The sequence below is a fragment of the Ixodes scapularis genome, unplaced genomic scaffold (genome assembly GCF_016920785.2).
Source record: "Ixodes scapularis isolate PalLabHiFi unplaced genomic scaffold, ASM1692078v2 PGA_scaffold3__209_contigs__length_174095766, whole genome shotgun sequence".
In the NCBI taxonomy this organism is placed as follows: Eukaryota; Metazoa; Arthropoda; class Arachnida; order Ixodida; family Ixodidae; genus Ixodes; species Ixodes scapularis.
In genome coordinates this window covers 132,081,563-132,103,218 of record NW_024609868.1, presented here as the reverse complement: position 1 = coordinate 132,103,218, position 21,656 = coordinate 132,081,563, and the positions used below count along the sequence as shown (strand labels likewise).

General features: G+C 46.8%; 1 protein-coding gene across 1 annotated transcript; it reads right to left on the bottom strand.

Annotated features, from left to right (window-relative positions):
• Positions 1 to 12,942: 12,942 nt before the first annotated feature.
• On the bottom strand, positions 12,943 to 13,530 carry LOC121837292 (glycine-rich cell wall structural protein-like). Its single transcript, XM_042292884.1, has one exon. It carries the CDS (start codon positions 13,528 to 13,530, stop codon positions 12,943 to 12,945), a length of 588 nt encoding a protein of 195 aa, XP_042148818.1.
• Positions 13,531 to 21,656: the final 8,126 nt, after the last annotated feature.

The window sequence follows — 21,656 nt, the reverse complement described above, 5'->3', positions numbered from 1 at the left end:
GACTCTCCAAACGACGAGGCACATTAACTCTCACGCTAGCCCGCTGTCGCCCCTAAAGTGACGCCGGCGCACCCGTGCTTTCTGCTACCGACGTCGACACTCGCTGTGGTTTTCTCGGGCGTCTGTTCTTCCTTTTGTTTCCGGCACAAGCTCGCCGATGAAACTTTTATTTTCAGTTCATTATTCATCATCTCTTCACCTTTAATCCATGACAATATTAGGCTTGTGACGCTTTGAGCTCAACGGTCTGACGAGGTCTACGTTCCCTCGCTGCAGCGGCTAGCCTAGCTTTGCTCTCCGTTACTTCTGCGGCAAACACAACTGTACGTCTAGGAGACATTGACAACGTCCGTTTTGAGAGTTATAAGTTATAATGACTTTCGTGCATATTCTAATTGACGCGGCGTGAGTTTCGGCTAGCATGATGCGACTTTACCGCACTGGCGGTCATCTAGCGAGCACGGCGCGAGGCTCATAGGCACAGTTGTCCTCAACACATGCAATCATCAGACTGCGCGTTGTAGAAGAAGTATCGCGCTGGCTTCGGATTCAGCGATCCCAGGAGTCAACCCTGGCGGCGGGGAGATTTGTGGGTATTGTTTTCTATTGTTTTCAAGCATTTGGAGATATTAACTGCGGACCCCGCTCAACGGCATCTATCGCCCTGCATCATTTTGAGTAAGAAAACAGCCCATAACGATCATCGCTGAAAAACACACTTGTCGCCTAGGAGAATCTCAGACCCTGCGGGTTTCTTCCGCCAACTCTACGTTTCTTTCATTTCCCTCATTTTTAAACAAATGTTACTTGAAGAAAGTGTCGTCAACAAGAAATTGTTAGAAAGAACGTGTCGTCAACAAGAAATTATAATCTTCCCGGCGCCCATCTTTCACCATTTTCGTTTTGCAGAAACTATTTAATACAATTAAATGGGAAGATCTTTTCGCAACGCTGTGTGACTGCGGTATTTGGTAGGAAGCCTTAGATACACGTAACATTCCGCAAAATTGCCAGCGCTATGTGTGCACGCACTGCATTCTGATTATTTTAATTGAGTTAAATTAGAGCGTTAGGTGATACGGCTTTCACTTTCCTGGTAAAATTATGTATCAAGTAAAAAAAAAATCCTTTACGCGGTATGTGTGACCGGAGGTAAATAAATTGAAATAAATGCAAAGAGTGCAAATATGTTACAGCCAAAACCTTAAACAAAATTTTGCAGACTCCCATGATTGACATAGAAGAATACTGTACAGATTAAATACATGAGTATCACTATCGGCACATTTGAATGCAAATTAATCTGAAAACTACAGGACGGGTATATGCGAAGCGATGTTCTGGGGTCTTACAAATATTAAAAAAAAACATATTGCCCATTTTCTAGAAGCTAATATGATCTGGTTTTTCAGAAAGAAATCATCATATCGTTTCATCTAGAAGCAAAAAATAAAATATTAATAAAACATTACGCTTTGGCTATTTCTTTAAAGGCGGTATATTCCCAATCACATTATAGGTTCAGCTTCAAGCTAACAGTGCGGTGAGTGCTTCATATATGATCGTGGCCTCGCCATTGCATACACATGTCCAAAAGCTCATGAACTTTATCACTTACATTGCATGGCACTTTCATTGCCACGCAATGAAAGCGCCCTATTGAAAATTCCATCAAGTTACGTAATTTGGGACACTGACTGCCAGTCAGCAGCGTTGGTGGAACGTGATGGACCATCAGACGTCATCTGATGGTCCATCAGATGACGTCTGACTGCCGCTGCCAAGGGAATTTCATCAACAAGGGCAGCATTTATATAAGAGTAAAGCTATACGCACTCATAAATATCGCCATATGCCTCGATAAAACAAAATGTTCGAGAAAAAAAAAAGAGCAGCACCACCGCGCATCGAACCCGCGACCACATGCGTACAAATCGGACACCTTAACCGCTATGCTACACAACCTTTATTTTTTTTTTTCAAACGATACAAGTTTATTTACAAGTTATTTACAGACATCCTTGCAGTTGGTTCCGCAAACATTATACAAGGCCAAATTGAAAAGTAATTCAGAAAACGACAGGTGGATAGCTCGTATAGAAACATTATACAAACTGTAGAGACGAGTGAGAAAAACAAAGACTCTGAAAAGAGAGAGAAAAAAAAAGAAAGATACACTCTCGCCGTGCGGTAAAAAGCTGTCACACAAACCTGACCAGACTTGGCGGAAACGATTGAGAGGAAGCGCAAACGATACAGTATGAGACCGCGTGAGCGGTTATGCGATCTGTACGAAAGAAGAAAAAAAGTCAATAAATCGAACAAAAAAGGACGCGAAGTTCCGAGGGGGGAAGAGCCACGGTCCACTTTCGCGCACCGCGCACCTCAGCCAACGCCAACGCGCCTACAGTTCACAGGAACTCGCCAGTTTCCCACGCCTGACGTACGTCGTTGCACGCAGCGGCGACGACCTTCCTCGAGTTGTCGCTCGATGCACTCCCAATCACCCGCGTTCGGCTGCCACGTCACCGATAGCACCCACCCCAACGTGGACACGAAGTAGCTCCAGGTTGGACGCGCGTCGAGATGGCATTGCACCATTGCGGTACGCGACTGCCAGATGGCGTGCAGGCCCAGCAGCATCATCACGTGCGCCACCTCCATCTTATCCCTCTCTTCGAGTTGCAGATACTTGAAGACGCTCCACTCCACTTCGAAGGAGTCCCTGAGCTCAAACGTCGTCCTCATCTCGTCCCAGAAGAGATAGGCATTGCTACACTCGACTAGAACGTGCTGGATGGTCTCGGGCGCCCCGCAAAGGTCGCAGTTTAGGGACCACGGCACGAAGAACCCCTTGTGATGGAGCCAGGTTTTAACTGGAAGGGCCTCCATGTGCATCTGGACGAAGAAGTCCCTTGTCGCCACAGGGATGGAAGGATTCGCACGAGTTTGTAAAGTCACGTCGCGTCGTCGGGCGTCGGTGGTTGTCTGTAGAGCGGTGGCGGGAAGGAGTCGGAAACGGCATCCCAGTACAGCCGCCTCTTTCCGACGGTCACCAGGTATTCCCAGGAAAATTGGGCCTGCAGAAACTCGATGGAGCTGGCGATTTCCTTGTAGAACCTCAGGGCGGCTCCCTTGGTCGTGCGGCCGCTCGTGCTCACCATCCAATTCCCGAGATGTGGGAATCCAAGATGGTGCAGCACGGCGATGAAGGTCGGGTCCCTTGCATCCCGGAAAAGCAGAAAACGCTGCACGTGCAGCTTGAGCACGATGTTAACGAGGCCCAGACCTCCGCTCTCTTGGTGCAGAAAGAGGTTGTTCCTTCGTGTGCTTTCCATGGCGGACTTCCACACGAACATGGCCCAGTTCCGGTGTACTTTTCCGGCCTGGCTGCCCGGGCAGCAGACGGCCTGAGCCCTGTACAGCACGGCTGGGTAGCTGACTGTGTTGCACACGTGAGCCCGGCTGAAGAAAGACAAGTTTCTGCACCGCCAGGGCGACAGCTTGGCGGCAACGGAGTTGGCGGTCGGTCTCCACACTGCGGCCATTGATCGCTGCGGGTCCACCGGCACACCCAGGTAGCCCTCGAGCGAAGTGCTCCATCCTATACCTCCGAAATTTCTTGGCGTAGTCGCCCATTCACCGAGCCACGCCCCCGCCGACTTCTGTCGGTTGATCATGGCCCCTGAGGCAGCGCAGAACCGGTCCACGTGTCGCAGGATGGTCTGCACCTGTACCTTGGACGAGCAGATAAACGAGACGTCGTCTGCGAAGGCCAGAACGCGGACGCCTTCGTCCTCAAGCCGTAAACCTGATATGGATGGGTCCGCATTGACTGCCCGGCAGAGTGGCTCCAACTGCAGCGCGAAGAGAATGGGCGAGAGGGGGCAACCCTGCCGAACCGACCTCCCGATGGAGATGGGACCTCCCCTCTGGCCGTTGATGAGAAGGCGCGTGGAGATGTCTCGGTAGCAGAGCGCGATCCACTCCCGCAGCTCCTCCTCCACGCCGAATCGATCCAGAGCCGCCAGGAGGAGCCTGTGGGACACACGGTCGAAGGCCTGCCGCAGGTCCAGCTGCAGGACCGCCAGGGGCTGGTGACCCTCCGCCGTCGCCTCGCCGATCGCCCGCATGATGTGGTGGTTCCTGGATATTTTCCTCCCGCGAAGGCCGTAGATCTGATGGGGCCCTATGATGGAATTGAGCCCTGTGTCAAGTCGCCTTGCGAGGATCTTGGCCAGGATTTTATAATCAGAGCAAAGAAGACTGATGGGCCGAAAGTCCCCGACCTCGGAAATAGGGCCCTTGTTAGATTTCTTCGGGATCAGTACCGTGAAGCTTTGCCGCATGGTCGGAGGAAGTAGCCTTCGTCTACGGATGTCATTGTAGACTCGAGCCAAGATGGGGCACAGAGCGTCAAAAAAGATTTTGTAAAACTCTGACCCGATGCCGTCCGGGCCGGGAGCTTTGTTACGGGACAGGTGCTTGATTGCATGTTGGACCTCGGCCTTCCGGATTGGGCAGTTCAAAATGTCAACCGCCCCCTCAGGAACCGAAGGAGATCCCCGGAGAAAGGGCTCGAAGGCGACATCGTCAAGCCTCTCCTCCCGGAAGAGCTCCCCGAAGGACGTCTGGAAGACGCCCGCGATGTCTTCTCTTGAGGTGAAAACACGAGCTCCTTGCCGCAGCTCCTTGATAGTGTTCTCTGTTGCCCTTTTCCGCTCGTGTGTGCGGAAGATCTTCGAGGGCTGCGTCTCTCCCTCGAGTGCCTCGACTCTGCTCCTCACCTGGGCTCCCTTGTAGCGCTCCTCCAGCATGGCCAGCAGGTGCTCTTTGCAGAGCTTGATGTCGTCACTGAAGGATCCTGGACTGCTCTCCTCCTCCTCCAGCAGTGCCTTGAGGGTGTTCGTGAGGTGAATCCGAGCTTGACGTTCCTCTGCGCCCCTGCGGCGGCCGAGCGCGCACGCGGCATCCCGGAGCTTGATATTGAACTCCTCCCACGAGACCGCGTCCGCGCCGCCCTCCTCCAGGTTCTGGAGAGCACGCCTCGTCTCCTCCATAAAATCTTCGCTTTCGAGGATGCTGGAGTTCATCTTCCAAGGCGTGTCGCGCCTTGCCCGCACACTTCCGGGGCCCCCAGCAAGAATCTCAGCCGCGACGAAACCGTGGTCTGAGAACGGAACAATCTTCACATTGTAGGACACGACGCTCCCGGACCAGTCGCCAGAGACGTAAACGCGGTCCAGCCGCGCCTGCGACGCGCCCCTCCACCTCGTGAACCGCGGCGAAAACTTGTCAAGCGTCTCCGTCACGTCCACAAGGGCGAAGTCGCGCACGGCGTCGCGAAGCGCAGCCGCACCCACGTCGGCTCTTGGGACTGCCGACCCGCTCACTCTATCGCGACTGTTAGTCACGCAGTTGAACTCCCCGCCGACCACGAGCGTGGCGGGCGTGTCAAGAAGTGCGCGCAGTCCGACGAAAAAGTCCTTGCGCTCCCCCGGCCGGCTAGGGGCATAGACCGATATAAGGCGCACCAGCTGGTCTCCAAGGAGGCAATCGGCAAGTGCAAAGTGCCCACTCGCGCACAGTCTGGGGTCCAGCATTCGGATGCCAGTATTTTTTCTGACTAGGATGGCGGTTCCCCCGGAGGGGCTACCGTTAGAGAAACTCGATTTGACTATTCGTTTTATACGAAATGCTTTGGCTGCAAATGCAGTTAAGCCGTCAGCATGTTATGCAAAGCACTCGTACGTCACTCGCCGTACTTCAGTTCTACTCACCTGTCATGTAGAGTACTTTCGCGTCGTAGAACGATCCTTTTGTTCGCGCATCACCGGCCCAGTAGACCTGGTACACCCTGTCGTCTTCAACTACACCGCTAAAGTCCCTTACATCGTCGGAACTCACAACAGGCTGGGTCTTGTCGAATAGAAATTGTTCTAAAACATAAGACATTGTAGAGCCCGGGCAGGATCGACAGGTTGGAGCGACCGGGCAAACAAAACGAGTCGAGAGCGATCGTTCATGAAAGCTCGGCGAAGCGTCTATGGGCGAAGCGAAGTGCGAAGTGTCGTGTTCGGCGCTTCGGCGGGCTTCTGATCAAGGTTGTCGGTCGGTTGCGTGTCATATCTCTAACGTCAGCGGTTTTATGGGCTCACGTCCCAAAATCGTTTTCTCGTGCATAGATTACTTTTCGTATTCATAGATTTGACGAAATAGTGGTATCCGAACGAACTTTACGTCCTTTGACCGTACGTCTGTCTGCACGTCATAGCTTTCCGACGTACAGTCAGAGGCAATCGATGTACAGTCAGAATCACCACCAAGACATCCTGATGGCATTTCACGGCGGCCGACTGCCACCAGGAAACCATCAGAAAGCCGACAAGCGGGGTCTGACTGGAGTTTGACTGTCGGTCAGAGTAACTTGTTGGCCAATCAGACATGCTTGACGTACAGTCAGGCACAGTCAGCGGTCCACTAGAAAACATTGACTGCCAAACAGGGTTACATTGATGGATTTTTCCTTCGGGCGAGGATATCCATGAGTAGCGATAGGAAGGCAAAGGGAAGTGCCAAGGGAATGGAGGGGAACGGCGATTGGTCGACAGTGCGGTCTGTTGAAACGTCGTCCCCCTTTGGCCTTTCTCTTTCCCTTCATATCGCTGCTAATATACTAACCCTGCCCGGCAGAACCACACGTCTTTACGTTCGTGAGTCGCTCGAGCTGTCAACTTAGGGGCGAAAGTAGCGTAGTCGAAATAAACTCTAATACTGATGGTGAGAGTGTATTAAATATATATATATATGCGTGTGTGTGTCTGTGTGTGTGTGTGCCCGCGTGCGTGCGTGTGCGTGTGTGTGTGTGTGTGTGTATGTCTGTGTGTGTGTGTGTGTGTCATCTCCTGACGAAGCAGACCTTCTCGGCGAAACTGTCGGGATATATACTTGGTCCGATTGAGAAAAGTAAACCCTACTTTTCGGCCTGCGTAAGAAAAACTACGCATCGCAGAACGCTCAAACTGCGCCAGATTGTAACCCTAGCAGTCCAAGCAAGATCCCAGAGTTTCAGCCCGATCCTATAGTTTAATCTAAAGTTATAAGTGATTTTCTGAAAATTTCAATGGGAAAATGGAGCCCATTTTTGCCCGTTTTCGGTTTCTGGTGTGATAGAGCCCCATGTGTTCGAAAGCTCCGTGGACGGCCATTTTCCCATTTGAAATTTTCAGAAAATCTGTTATAGCTTTTGATTAAGTTATCGGATCCAGCTGAAATTTCCACATCTTGGTTGGACCGCTAGGGTTACATTCGGGCGGAGTTTGAGCATTCTGCGACGCGCAGTTTTTTTACGCGGTCCGAAAACTAGGGCTTACTTTTCTCGATCGGACCCTATACAATAAACTCCTAGCATAGCAACTCCATTAGTACGGATCTTTGACTTATTACATTTTTCAGGTCCATTGTTCTCAAACTACCCTGCCCCGCCTATATATATATATATATATATATATATATATATATATATATATATATATATATATATATATATATATATATATATTATCATTTATTATTATTTTATACATATATATATATATATATATGTGTGTGTAAAATAATGATAAATGATAATAAAACTCCACGAAAAGCTTCGAGGTATGTTTACTTTTCTATGAACTTTTCGTCGTCCTAAGCAAGAGTATTTTCCCATATATATATATATATATATAGGTGAAGTAAGGTAAATATCAAAACAAAGGACAGGGAAAAGTTAATAAGTCAAAGATCCGTACTGTCGGAGTTACTAATACGAAGTTCATTGCGACGTTTCGAGCGGGGACCGCTCTTCATAAGGTAACAAGTGTACACTCTTAATCTGGGGCCGTCAAATGTCACGGCCATAGCCGTGACGTTCAAAGTTTTCAGGACTTAGCCGCGAACTGATCCGGCCCCGTCAAAATAGCCGTGTACAACGTCACGGCTGCACTTGGCCCTTCCCTCTTTAATGGTGCGAATGGCTATATAGGTAACTCCGTAGGCGGCCCTGCAAGTTTTGGCGGCCCGGTTGTGCAGGGCCGGCAAAAACGGGGCGGCTATGCGCATAATAGCGGAAAAAAACACTCCGCTTTCCGCTAAATGGCGGCAGTTGAGGCCACCCAGTGTTCCCCGCGGGCGCAGCCAGCGGGCACGCATGCGCATAACGATAATTTCTCTTCTCAGTGTGCAAGGACGATGAATTTCGAACGTACGAAGTACGAATCTAATCGGAAGCATCTCCGTGTGACATTTGTTTTCTTATCAGGGTGGTGTAAGCCTATGTTAGAGAATGTGCCGAAGCCGCGGGACAGTGTGTTTGTTCTTCATGATGATCACGTCGAAGGATACCAAAGGAATTCGACGCGGGCGGTGTAACCATGAGGAAACATGTGAATGCGATGGGTTCACACGGCCCGCTGATCTGGCGGCACGACCACCACTACTGAGCCAACTTGGCTGGTGCCGTTACTGCGGGCACAGTCCTCTTCAGCATAACCGACTGGGTAATTATGTAGCTCACTGGGCAATAACAGATTAGAGTCAATTGCTGAAAGAGTTCCTAACTAGTAATTTTTGTTCTCGCCAACAGAGGACAAGTAGAACCCGGTCGTGAACGATACAAGTATCTATACACAATATTTTTGTATTCTAAGAAGACACGTTTGGAATCGCCTCTTTTCATATTATTCGGATACCGGCTGGTGTCGACGGTGAAAAGCGGAAAACAGGTTTACTTCGTTTCACTTTATCAGGGCCTTACCATAACGGCTACAAACGCGGACTCTTCGCATTTCACGCCGGCTCGGCTGTGCACAAGCACTCGTGGTGGGTGACATTTTTTAAAGTTATCGGGTCACAGTCGCAGCCCTTACACCTAAGGTAAGGTGAGGCAAAGAAAGCTAGCCGGCTATGCCTCGACGGTGGCCACCAGCATTGTACAGCGACAAAATGTAAATAGTTTATAGGGGGTACTTTTCTCTTGCCGAAGTGTCCGCCAATAGAGCACGGCGTATACGGCGCACTTATCAGCTTGCCGTCCGTGGTATATAGTCGCGCGTCTCGGCCGGCGTCAACGATCGCGTTGAGCAAAGGAGGACGGCCACACAAGCAACATTTATACTAAAAATGATGATGAATGTAACATCTAGAATACACTAAGTTTGCCCGTGTGCGTGCGCACTCGTTTGCTCACGCGGCCATCGACGGCGGCCGAAACGTTCTTTTTGTGTGAACGAGTTTATAAGATTTTATTGGGCTAACTGAATTTTAGAAATGTATTGTATTAAACAATATTTCTGAAAAAATGTCAAAATATCTGTTTTACAATATTTTACTCAGTTTAGCAAGGTCTTTAGCCCGACCTGACCATATTTTTAAATTTAGTAATTACAGAAAGTTAATTATTCAAAATTTTTGACACCAAAAGTTATTTGAACGTCAAACTTTATGAATTTTCATATTAAACAAAATTACCTTTTTATGTGCAACGTGTAGTTTTTCTAGCAACAATTTAACCGGCGTTTCATGACGCAGCCTGTGTGATATAGCCATGGACCTGTAGATCCTGGCAAGTGGACAGCCTCAGCTCCCCTGCCTGGTGGCGTCAAAATTTACTGTTTTGTTCCCACTCTTCAAACTGCCACCAAAGCTATAGGCTCTATCCATATGACGTGAGACTGCTTTTTAATGTCGAGTAACTACAAACAAGCATGGCCGCCCAAAACAAATGCGGTTATCTAATTGTCGAATTTATTTTGCTTTCTTTTGTTCTCCGTAGAGCATATGAATAAATGTTATGTTAGCGGCCATGTTTCTCGCCGATAACTCAGCATCTGAATAGACTCTAACGTCTAGCAAACTACTTTCTAAAAAACAGCTGTTTGATAAATTTTATAACGTAATTAACATACAAGACATGTTATCTGCCCCTTAATCTCTTATAATAAATGCTGAAAATTCTTAATCGCAGCAGCAACATGCCTTGACGACAGAGGCAACTGGCATTCAGACGTGCCGCGGAGACCCGTCTTGTGGCACGAAGCTCTGGCTGACTGCAACACACTTGGCTCGAATAGCGCACCTTCAACTGCGGCGGGTCCTAGTTCCCCAAGCGTGTCAAGTGAAAGCAACGACCATGCTTCCACCAATGTTTCAGCAAGTGACGCAAGTTTTCATATACTTTTCTATTTTATTGTTTGAATGTGGTATTTATTACGAAAAAGCACCACCTGAATCTTCAGCTGTGCATCTAATTTAAACAAATATATGAATTGTTTACCTGCGGACCCACTGTTATTTTAAATGTTTAGAAACCATCGGCATTGCCCTTGAAACAATTCCTGTAAATTTACTTTCCCCTAGAGCACTCGGGAAGTCAATTTCTAAAGTATACAAATTGAGCTTGGCGATGCTTTTCCAAAATATTTTGAGACTCAAAAATAAAGTTGCGACGTGACTATGTGCATGACGTCTTACAATAGGACGTCAGGCTCACTGCCACGTCATAGCTTTATTTTTACGGGGAAATTTTTCTTTACTTCTCAATCCCCTGGCTTTCTTCGTGAATCACAGTCCTGGACCCTCCGAGATACTCTGCGAGGGAGTGGGCGACGGGACATTTTTATAGCCAGCAGAAAACGGGCCACCTAGAAGACAGGGCAGCTAGAAAACGGGCCAGCTAGAAAACGGGCCAGCTAAAAAACGGGCCGCAAAGATTCAACTTGTCACGGCAAATTTATGGACCCCTAAAAAGGGACGGCAAACGGGCTGGCGATTTGAGGTGGCCCCGAAATTCGCCGTGACAAGTTGGATCTCATTTGTCATGGCTATAGTTGGTTCCCTAGGTGGCCCCAGATTAAGAGTGTACAGCCCGTGAATGTTTATATACACATAAGATGAAATTAGAGAGGGTAAAGAGCAATAGGAGATGAAAATAACATTGTCAAATCAGATAGTAGTACACATAGAGGAGAGGGGGAGCCAAAGCTTACGAGTGCTGAACAAAAAATGCTGACAAAAAGCTAAAAATATAAAAAAACGGGGCCCGGGTATAGAAACGGTTTGGCGGGGGAGGGGGGGGGGGGGATATTCCATGCACGCAAAACGAAAAATTCGGAAAACAAATTGGACTGAACATTTACGCTTTCAGAACACAAGTAAAAAAAAGTGGAAAGCTTTAAAGCAAAAAACAAAAACACGCACAAAAAAAGGTGTGCCCGAAAGTTTCTGGTTAGGAAGGGGTGGCTTGTCTTTAAAGCAGATATAGGTTATATGTGACCTCCGACGCGACCGAATCCCGAGACATTCCTTGTGCTAAAAGATAGAAGTTTGAGGTGGATTAAAAGTTTGGGGGATTTTTCTTTGAATAAAGAGTGATAGGATGTAACGTTCTATGCCCTCTTGAGATTAACCCCTTGAGCCGCATTTATCTGTTTTGGAGGTTTGCTTCCTACAGAACGTATTAGAATGTGGTTTAATTATTGGTTGTTAAAGTTGAAGATCTCGTAGTGGTATGTGAATATATCCCTTGGTAGCTTATAGATCCCTTCCAGAAATCACCTTCTGCGAGCTGTCATCTTTGTCTGCTAGGCTATCGAACGCCTTCTGAATATGCGCAGTCGCTGTGTCGTGCGGTATAGCACACACTGCGCAGGCGTCCACAGTTCGGTGACTAGGCAATTTTAGCACGGGTGATAACCACTGCAAAAATCTATACGCACAAAACACTTACAGGTGTTCAGTCTCGCGGTTGTTTTAATTTTGACAATCATTAGGGAAACTAGATATTAAAGGCGACCAGTAAGTACAACATATCATTGCAAAGTAAAACTCAGATCCCCAGCTAACAAACGACGCTATAGGCAACGCTGTGTCCGTGAAGACCTGCAGGCTTAAAAGAAACGAATAATAATTGTTCAAACTGAGCTGCCCATATTATTGTTTTAATTCATTGGCTTCAGGTTCAGGTATTAGTTGTGTGTTATTTTAAAATATAAGGCCTTTTGGTGATGTTTTCTATTCGCTTCTCAATGGATGAAGTGACAAAGCTTAGGATAAATCGTATTTTTATTCGTGCGTTTTGCATATCTTCTGCAATTTTACATACACGTTTTATATCTAGTTTTTATCTCATGTAACGTTATATTTTTGTTTAATTATGCATGTGTAAAATGATCAAATTTATTTCTTGGGTTTACGAAAATTAAGCACAGTGATTATTTTTGCTCTAAATAAAAATGTGCAATAAATTAAAAATTTTTCTTGTGATCCTGATGTTTGTATTCCTCAGCAAACTTTGGTTTTTCGTGCCCTCATAAAGCCAGTTGTTTGCGGTGCACACAAGTGACATTTTTGAGAAAATTTATTTCAATTTGCATCGGAAGATCTTATTACAAGATTAGTAGGTAGCATCATTAAACTTTGGCCGAAGTTTATGTGCTCTACACTCATATTACATTAAATCACAATGAGTATAGGACCTTTATGGATATGCCATGACTAATTTATATATTTTTGGGCTAACATTTGTTAAATTTAACTTTACAAAAATTGGGTAAACCATTCTTTTTATACTTTAACACTCATTGTCAAAAACGAAAATGTCTCACCATGATTAAGTCTGGTACTTGCGGCAACCTGAAGCTCCTGCGTACACAGACAAAGCGGTCGTTGACACCGCCTCCACCGCCCATTCCACCGCCACCACCTCCTTGGTTTCCGCCACCGTTTCCACCCCCATTTCCACCTCCATTCCCACCCCCGTTTCCACCACCGCCATTTCCCCCGTTGCCACCCCCGTTTCCACCTTCATTGCCACCGCCATTACCGCCTCCGTTACCCCCACCGCCATTTCCCCCGTTTCCACCCCCCATACCGCCACCTCCTCCCATACAATCTCCACCGCCACTACCCCCTCCCATATTGCCACCCCCCTCCTCCCATGTTCCCACCACCTTCTCCCATATCTCCACCTCCTCCTCCTCCCATGCCTCCGCCGCCTCCTCCTCCCGTGTCGCACCCACCACAGCATTCACACCCATTATCCCCTCCACCGCCGCCTCCCATGCCCCCACCCCCTCCTCCCGCATCCCCACCATCTCCTCCTCCCATGCCACCCCCACCTCCTTCACCTCCCATTTCACCCTCACCCCCGTCTCCTCCACCCATGTTACACCCACCTCCGTCCCCTCCTCCAATGCCCCCTCCGCCACCACCTCCCATGTCCCCACCACCTCCCATGCCTCCCCCTCCCCCGTCCCCACCGTCCCCTCCGTCTCCACCGTTCCCTCCGTCTCCTCCGTCACCACCCTCAATGTCTCCTTCATCACTTTCTCCTCCCATGTCGCAAGGACAACCACCTCCCCCATTTCCTCCATTTCCTCCATTTCCTCCGTTTCCTCCGTCTCCTCCCTTTCCACCGGATCCTCCACCTACTCCTCCACTGTTGCCTCCTCCTCCGCCGGTTCCTCCACCCATGTCTCCTCCTCCACCCATTCCGCCCGATCCACCTCCACCTGGGCAGGGCTTATGATGAGCTGAAAAGAAAAGCAAACACTGTCAAAAGAAGGAGGTAAGAATGCATATAGAAAGAAGCTAAAATATACATAAGGTTGACTGCTCCTGATGAGCAGTAGTTTCAGAAAAGGGGACCTGGCAAAAATTTGCTGCCCTGTTTTTGCAAGAGACGTTAAACCTACTTGTTGTGTTTCTAAAGCAATGGAGTAATCGTAGTCATTACGAATAAATCTTTAGTACACATAAAAACAACTATTTACAATCAAGTCGATTCCCGTATCCCCAGACGGCAGCGTTCGGCTGGCTCGCTGGTTCGCGTCGGTCAGCTCGAGCAAGCTTCTTCCTCGTCGTTCCGTGTGTCTACTCTTGGACACAACACTCCCTCAGACTAATCACAGTATATATCGGGACACCGGCTTGCGTGCTCTCGAGGTGTATTGGCGTTCCGCGCTTTCAGACTTTGTTCAGGCGCTCGGAAAGGAGACAGTTGCTTTTAAATCTGGTTTCTCATGTTCCGCTAGATTATCTTGCTCCTGTTTGGGAATGAAGAGGGTATCTGACACGCATTCCCTGGTGCCTGCAACTTGGTTTGGTCGGCGACGAAATTTGTCAAGGTGTCGTTTCTACACTCCGTTCGGCACCTTAACTTTATGGTGCGCTCTCCCAAAATACTTCGGAATTGTGCCCGGAATGCAACATCTCTTTTGATTTCGGTAATCTCGCACTAAGACACCATCTCCTTCTTCGAACTTACATTTCGGTTATTTCTGAGCTTGAACCTCCAATAACTTCTCTGGGTGAAGGAGATCCAATGTTGTTCTAAGTCTTAGCTTTAACAACAGTTTGGATGGTGCGAAACTAGTGGATGTGTGTGTGGTGTGCAAGGATAAGCCATCAAATCTCGATAAAACTTTGTTTGTGCAACGAGTGCGGAAACAGACCCTTCGGACTGTTTCCGCACTCCTTGTTTGAGCATTTGTATTGCCCGTTCGGGCTGCACTATCCGTTGCAGGATAATACGAAGCGAAAAACTTGTGTTGGATATTATTTCCCCTTAAAAAGTCTTCGAACAATTTAGGGTGGAAGGGAGGTCCATTGTCCGAGACAATAGTTCGCGGCTGTCCATGCTGTGTGAACAGCTTCCGCAACGTTTCCACGACTTTCTTCGCAATCGTGCTCGACATTATTTCCACTTCTACGTACTTAGAAAAGGCATCGGTGACAAGTAGAAACTTTGCTCCTAGAAACGCGCCAGCCAATTCTATTTACAGACTTTCCCAGGGTTGTTCAGGCTTCGGTCAGTGGGAATGCTCTTGAAATGGCTGGTTCCGATGTTTCTGACACAGAGAACACTGTTCGACACTTGTGGCATTGTCATTGTTAATGTTAGGCCACCAAGCATGCAGTCTTGCCAGACACTTCAGGCGCACAATGCCGTGCAGTACCCTTCCTCAGCATGCTTCTGAAATAACAGCTCTTCGGCCATACAATAAGCATTCTCCCTCAACCGTAAGTGCCCACTTCCTCTTGGAATATGCTTCCATACCTCGACTTACTTTTTCAGGCCATCCGGTGTGAGTAAATTTCAGTGCCTTGCAGTACAGTTGGTATTTAACTCCTGCCTCCTGTAGAGTCTTCAAGTCCACTGGATACAGCTCTAACTGTCCCAAGTAGATACCTGCTCCTTGTCCTTCTGTTGTTAGGCGAGATATGGAATCTGCGTTGAGATTGCCTTCTGATTTCTTGCAGATCGCTGTTTTGATATGCTGACAAAAGCATTGCCCAACATTGCAGTCTTGGAGCTGCTATCGTTGAAATGCCTTTCTTAGGTCCAAGGATGGTTGCCAACGGCTTGTCGGTTACAAAGACGAATTGACGTTCATATATGTAGTCGCGGAATCTCTTCACTCCGAAGACTAATGCTAGAGTTTTCTTCTTTAGTTGAGCATAGATCTCTTCTCCTCGAACAAGTGTCATTGATGTATAAGCAATGGGACGATCTGGCTTGTCCAAGTACACGTGCGCTAACACGGCTCCAACTCCAACTGGGGAAGCGCCGCAAGACATAATCAAAGGTAACTCTGAATCGTAGTAAGCCAACACTGTGGCTCTGTTCGAAATTCGCTTCGGTTCTTGGAATCTCATGTCGCACTATGATGAGCAGTTCCACTACACGTCTTCATGCATCAGAAGAGTGGGCGGCTTTAGTAAAGTAGACAACTTGGGCACGAAAATTTCGTAATAGTTTACGACTCCAAGGAAAGATCGTTGCTTGCTCACATTCTCGGGAACTAGTGCCTCCTGTACAGCCTGTACCTTTTTGCTCATTGTGCGTAATCCGGAACCACTGAATATACCAGGTAGTCCACCTTGTCTTGCATGAACAGGCCCTTCCTTTCGGCTAACCGAAGTCGATGATGCTTCATCCGCGTTAGTACGTCGTGCAATCGTTTAAGTGCGTTGTGTAGTCCTGTGCGGTTACCAAAGCGTCGTCCAGGAAAACGCAGATACCTGGAGTCCCTTTTAGCAGTACCTCCATCTGTTTCTGGAAGACAGCAGGGGCTCAGGTGATCCCATAGGGTAGACGCTTGTGTCTGTATAGTTTCTTATGTGTGTTTTTGGTCACATGCTGGCGAGGCTTCTCAATCAACACCAGTTGCTCGTAGGCCTATCCTAAATCCAAATTTGTGAACTTCTGCCCACTGTTGAAAGTCGTGAACAAGTCATTCTGTTGGCAGAACGTTCTGGTTCTCTTTAAGTTGTTAATTCACCGTAAGCTTGTAGTCGCCACATATCCGGACCTTCCTTTCTCCTTTTGGAATGTTGAATGTTGGCGCTGCCCACTCACTGTATTTCATTCGCTCGATAACGTCTCTTTTTTCATGTCATCCAACTGTGCTTTGATCAGATGCTGGAATGCATAGGAAAATGTTCGGCTTTTCATAAACTTTGGTGGGGTGTCTGGCTTCAGCTGCAGATTGACTTCAACTCTTTTAAACCACCCTAGTTCCTCTTTGAAACGTTAGTGACACTCAGCCAGGACACCCTCCAAGTAATGCGTATCGTTCACAGTATTCGTCTTGAGTGCTTGCATCCATGTCTTGTCCAGGACTTGTACCCAATTTCATCCCAACAAAGGTTACACATCAGCGTTTACCACAACTTGTGGTAGACGCTGATGTCACGAGTGTCACGAGCGACCAGGTCTTTTGGTTGCTCGTGACATAGACGTCAGCAGTACCACAGACGTTCAAGCTATGTCCTGAGCAAGTGCGAGGCTTGGTCTTGAGAGGCTCTAGTGTACGAATCTTCAGTTTTCATTGCAGCCACTCTGGAATCACTGTCACGGTAGTTCCGGTATCCACCTCTATTTCCAGGGTCACATCCTTAACAAAGACGCATTTCTTGAGGAGTGGTAGAGTCAGTAATTCCGCGTTTGTCTGGAGGACTAAATATTATTCCGTTCTCTCTTCCTCTTTCGCCTGTTGCACGGCTCCCTTTCTTTTCTTGGCTGGTCCCTTGCGTTTGCCATTTCCTTGCTGACTTGACGTTTTCGCTCCTCTTTGTCGCACGCTGCTATTTTTTCAGGGATTCCGCAGGTGACCCTTCTGTCCACATGCTTCACATTCGTTGCCTTTGTAGCGGCAGTTTCGAGGATTGTGGTTGGTTTTGAAACAACGCCAGCAGGCAGCACTTGTACCTTGCTAGTTGTTTCATTTTTTCTTCAGTGGTGGTGCGTGCATCCTTGAAAATTTTCATTTGATCCTCAGCCGCTTCCGGTCCCGCTACCGATTCCACAGTTCGCGTCTGAGTCAAATTTTCAATTGTTAGGCACTTCTTGTGAGCCATCCTGTGATTGAGACCACAAGCAAATCGAACGCGGAGTTGCTCCTCGAGTTCGTCTCCCTACCGACAGGTATCCCGCCAGCCGTCTTAGTTCCGCCAGACACGTAGTTGATGGTCCACCTGAGCTTTGATCCCGCTTTCCAAATTTGAAGTGTTCGGCAATCACTACCAGCATTGGCGAGTAGAATCGACTGAGGAATAGTACGAGCTCTTCATGTGTACTTTTGCTCGGTTGCTCAGGAGACGACAGAGCCCGAAGACTGGAGTGAGTTTTCTGTCCGATAACATTTATCAGCACAAAAACGTTCATCCGATTTGTCTTGATTTTCTTTTCTTGCAACTCGAAATACTCTTGAAAGCGTTCTTCGTACTCGTCCTAGCTTGTCCCTTTCTCATAAGGTTCAATCCAACACAATAGGTTGTCCGTGATGCACAGTACCTCTTTCGGTCGATTCTTGCCTTGGTAGACCAGGTCGATGTTCACTCCTTGTCGCCACTTTGTGATGTTTCTAAGGCCATGGAGTAATCGCAGTCGTTACGAATAAACCTTTAGTACACATAGAAACAACTATTTCCAACCAGGGTAATTCCGGTATCGGCAGACGGCACCGTTCGGCTGGCTCGCGTAGGTCAGCTTGAGATAGGTTCTTTTCGTCGTTGCGTATGTATACTCTTGGACATAACACTACTGACTGTGGACGACCCCTTTCTTCTAAGGGACTCCAACCAACCTATCAGGCGTTTAATCGAACATAACGACGAAAGCTTCAACGCATGCTCTTTGAACATCAAAGCTTTGTTTTCTTCGCTTCCCCAAGGGAAATTGCTCTTCTGCGTCGAGGAATGCATAGATAGATCGGTCAGTAGCTTTGCAGAATGAGAAATGCAAGTCAGTCGAGGGTTCCCTCGAATTAATATTCCTTCAATTTAGATCAACATTTGCCTTACGGGAACAGAGCACGTTTTTTGCAAAGGAAGGGCCCCATTCTCAGCGACATAAACCTCGCACATCAAGACGGAGATCTTTTTTTCGGCTTTTAAATGGTTTAAATGTGGTAAAAGGTTTTTTCCTACGCTGACTACTATCTCGTGATTTTAGATATTACCAAGTATGAATTGATCCACTTGGTGTCAAGTGTATTGTCTGTGTTTGGTGACTGGTTGGCCTTATCGGTTTTGACTAACGAGTTGGCTGCCAAAGTGTCCATTCGTTTCCTCGGCCTCCGTTTTCATTTTTTTAGAAGAGCACGTTTGTTGGTCGTTCGAACCTCGTGTGCGAATGCCACTTTTATCTCACTAATCCGCCCACATGAAATTGGTAAAAAGGCGCATTGTGAGCTTGTGTTTTACGAACACCGTGAAGAAATCCTATTTTCACCAAAACAGGTGAGCTTTGACGCTCAAGTTTCCCCCCTTCGGACAGCGGATTATCCGGACGACCTATTGGCGTCGGCTGCCGGCACTTTGTTTAAGAAAATTAAAATGTAATATAGAAAACGCCCCTGAGAGAGAAAAAAAAAACAACGTTGCTGTGGTCCCGTATTTACATATAGTTTCTCATGGCTTGAAGAAAAAAGGAAAGCGGGTAGACGTCACTATGGTCTTCTCTTTCCCGAACAAGTTGCCTTAGCCTTGCAGAAACGTCAATCAGTCTACCGGGAGGCCTCTGGAGTTTACGAAGTAGCATCAAAATTGGTTTCTTGACTGTACAGGAAAAGTTGTTTTTTACTTTCCACTGTACCGTTGTAAACATTACGTAGGATAGACGGGAGGATGCCTCAATGATAGGTTAAGAGAGCATTGTTACAATGTAAACAGGGTTGTATCAGGACACTTGGGTATTCATTGTCGTGACTGTTGGTGTGATGCGGAATTTTAAGATTGCACTGACATCGGAAGAAGTGCCAATGCCCCGACCAAAGAGATTCTGGAGGCAGAGTCGTTAGCGCGCTTGGGGAAACGGTGTGTCAGCGCCCCGTCGGTTCTTTTATCGACTAAATAATTAGATTTACTTTCACGACGACATGTGCGATAACAGTGCGGGTTTTAGTGGGAAGTCATTGGCTGTGTGTGCTGCCTTTTGCTTGGTCGTGTATATAGGCTGCGCCTTGACGATTAAAACTTCAGTTGTAAGTTCAGCAATTGTCTCTCTCCTTTCTCCCGTCCCGTCTGTTTCGAGGTACGTTATAAGTAAAAGCACACATACCAGTACCAGGAGTTGTACAGTATATTAGTGCTCAATAAGCCTCTTCGAAAAACCCAATTACGGAACATAGGCTGTCGCCATTTCTTGAAGACGAATCGTATTATTGGAACAAAGTTCACGACGGACGTTGACACAGCGCTCATTCTCCTCACGAGCTTAGCGTAGTTGACTCAAGACACTGACGGAGCTCTCGTTCCCAATACATGCTGAGTGTACGTGCTCAACCCATTGCGAGCTTTGATCATTGGCGCTACGGCTGCTAGATTGCGCTCAGTTTTGAAAGGAGTGTTCATTATGTGTTATTTCAAAAATAATGGGAAGAACATGTTCGGCCACTGAGACAGGCAGAGATAGTTACCGCAGTAATATGTCAGACAGGAAATAGACGGTTAAAATGCAAATGGTACAAGTACTTATTGTAAATTGCTTTATTTTTGCGCCACGAATTTTTCGAAAATATGGCTGACAGGCCATATTCGCAACCGTTGTACGAGGTACGGCTATTAAATGACGGGACTGGTGGAAAAAGTGTAATTTATTTTTAAACTCTTAACACTTAAAAGTTATCCCCTTCAAAATAATCCACTCCCCTAACTACGCACCGTTGCATACGAAGTTCCTATTGTTGGAAACAATAATCCAGGTCATCATCTGTTTAGCTCCTAAGCAGTGCTGCCGTGTCTTTCTTTACTTCGTCCACAGATTTAAATCGGTTCCTTTTAGTGCAGATTTCAGCAGGGCAAACAAGTAAAAATCACATGGATCTTAATTGGGCAAGTAAGGTGGGTGTTTCAAAACCGGGATCTTCTTATTCGCCAGAAAGGCTTTACGGGCAAAGAACTGTCAAATGAAGAATCGCCCTGATGCAAAATCCTTAATAACTACCCTCATGCGGTCTATGGTAATTATCGCAACGCGGATGGCGGTGGGTTGTGGGCAAGCAGTGAGCTTCTAGTGCCGCCAATTGCCCAAAGGAAGTACCCTTGTATTAGGCACTTACTATCGTCCCCCAACAGGAAATAATATCAATGAACCTGGTTGAATACTGGCCATTATTTCTGACAGTTTTATTGTTGTAGGAGAAAACTTTAATCGATTCAATATCAATTGGGAAGGTACTACTTATACTTGTGATGACAGTTCCACCTTTTATAAATCCCTTAATGACCTTTCTATTTAATTTCCTCTAAACGAATTCGTACCCTCACCAACAAAAAACAACTCTATTTTGGATTTGTTATTGACGAATAACGCCAGGATTATTTCAAATATATCCGTAATATAGGCTTTGGCTGTTTTGGGGCACTCAAAATAAATAAACAAACAAACAAAGAACTATGGGAAACGTTTAAACATAAAATTATTATTCCTCGCTGATTCTCACATACCATCCAAGACTACTAGAAAAAAATAATAAACATACACCATGGATGAATGCTACCTTTCGAAAGCAAATCAAACGTAAAATTAGGGTTTACAAAAAGTGTAAAAAAAATCCGTCAGCTACCTTACAACAAAAACTTGATGAGATAGGCGCAATTTAAAAAAAAAATATATCCAAGAAAACAAACTAGTTTTCTACGAGTCTTTTGAAAACAAAATAAGAAATTATCCTACTGAATTTTGGAAATTCGTTCGTCCAAATAAAAAAGAGGATACTTCAATTCCTGGCTTACTGAAGGATGGCAACTTAGATAACATTGATATTGGAAAAGCGGTATGCTTTAACAGATACCTTGAATCAGTTCTTCAACCCGTGCTCTTGGAAGTATTCGTTCTGTGTCTGATAGTATAGCAAGAATTGTTATGCCAGAAGTTATAATAGTAATGGACGAGATTATAGCACTTCTATAAGACCTAGATACTTCAAAGGCATCAACCAGATGAGCTCGCCGGTAATTTTTCAACTCTGTGGAGAGAAAATTGAAAGATAGCTGCATATAATTTTTACCAAATGACTAACAACTGGCACAATTCCCGATGATTGGAAACAAGCAAACGTAACTCCAATTTTTAGGTCAGGGTCAAGAAATCTTGTCGTAAAACTACCGCC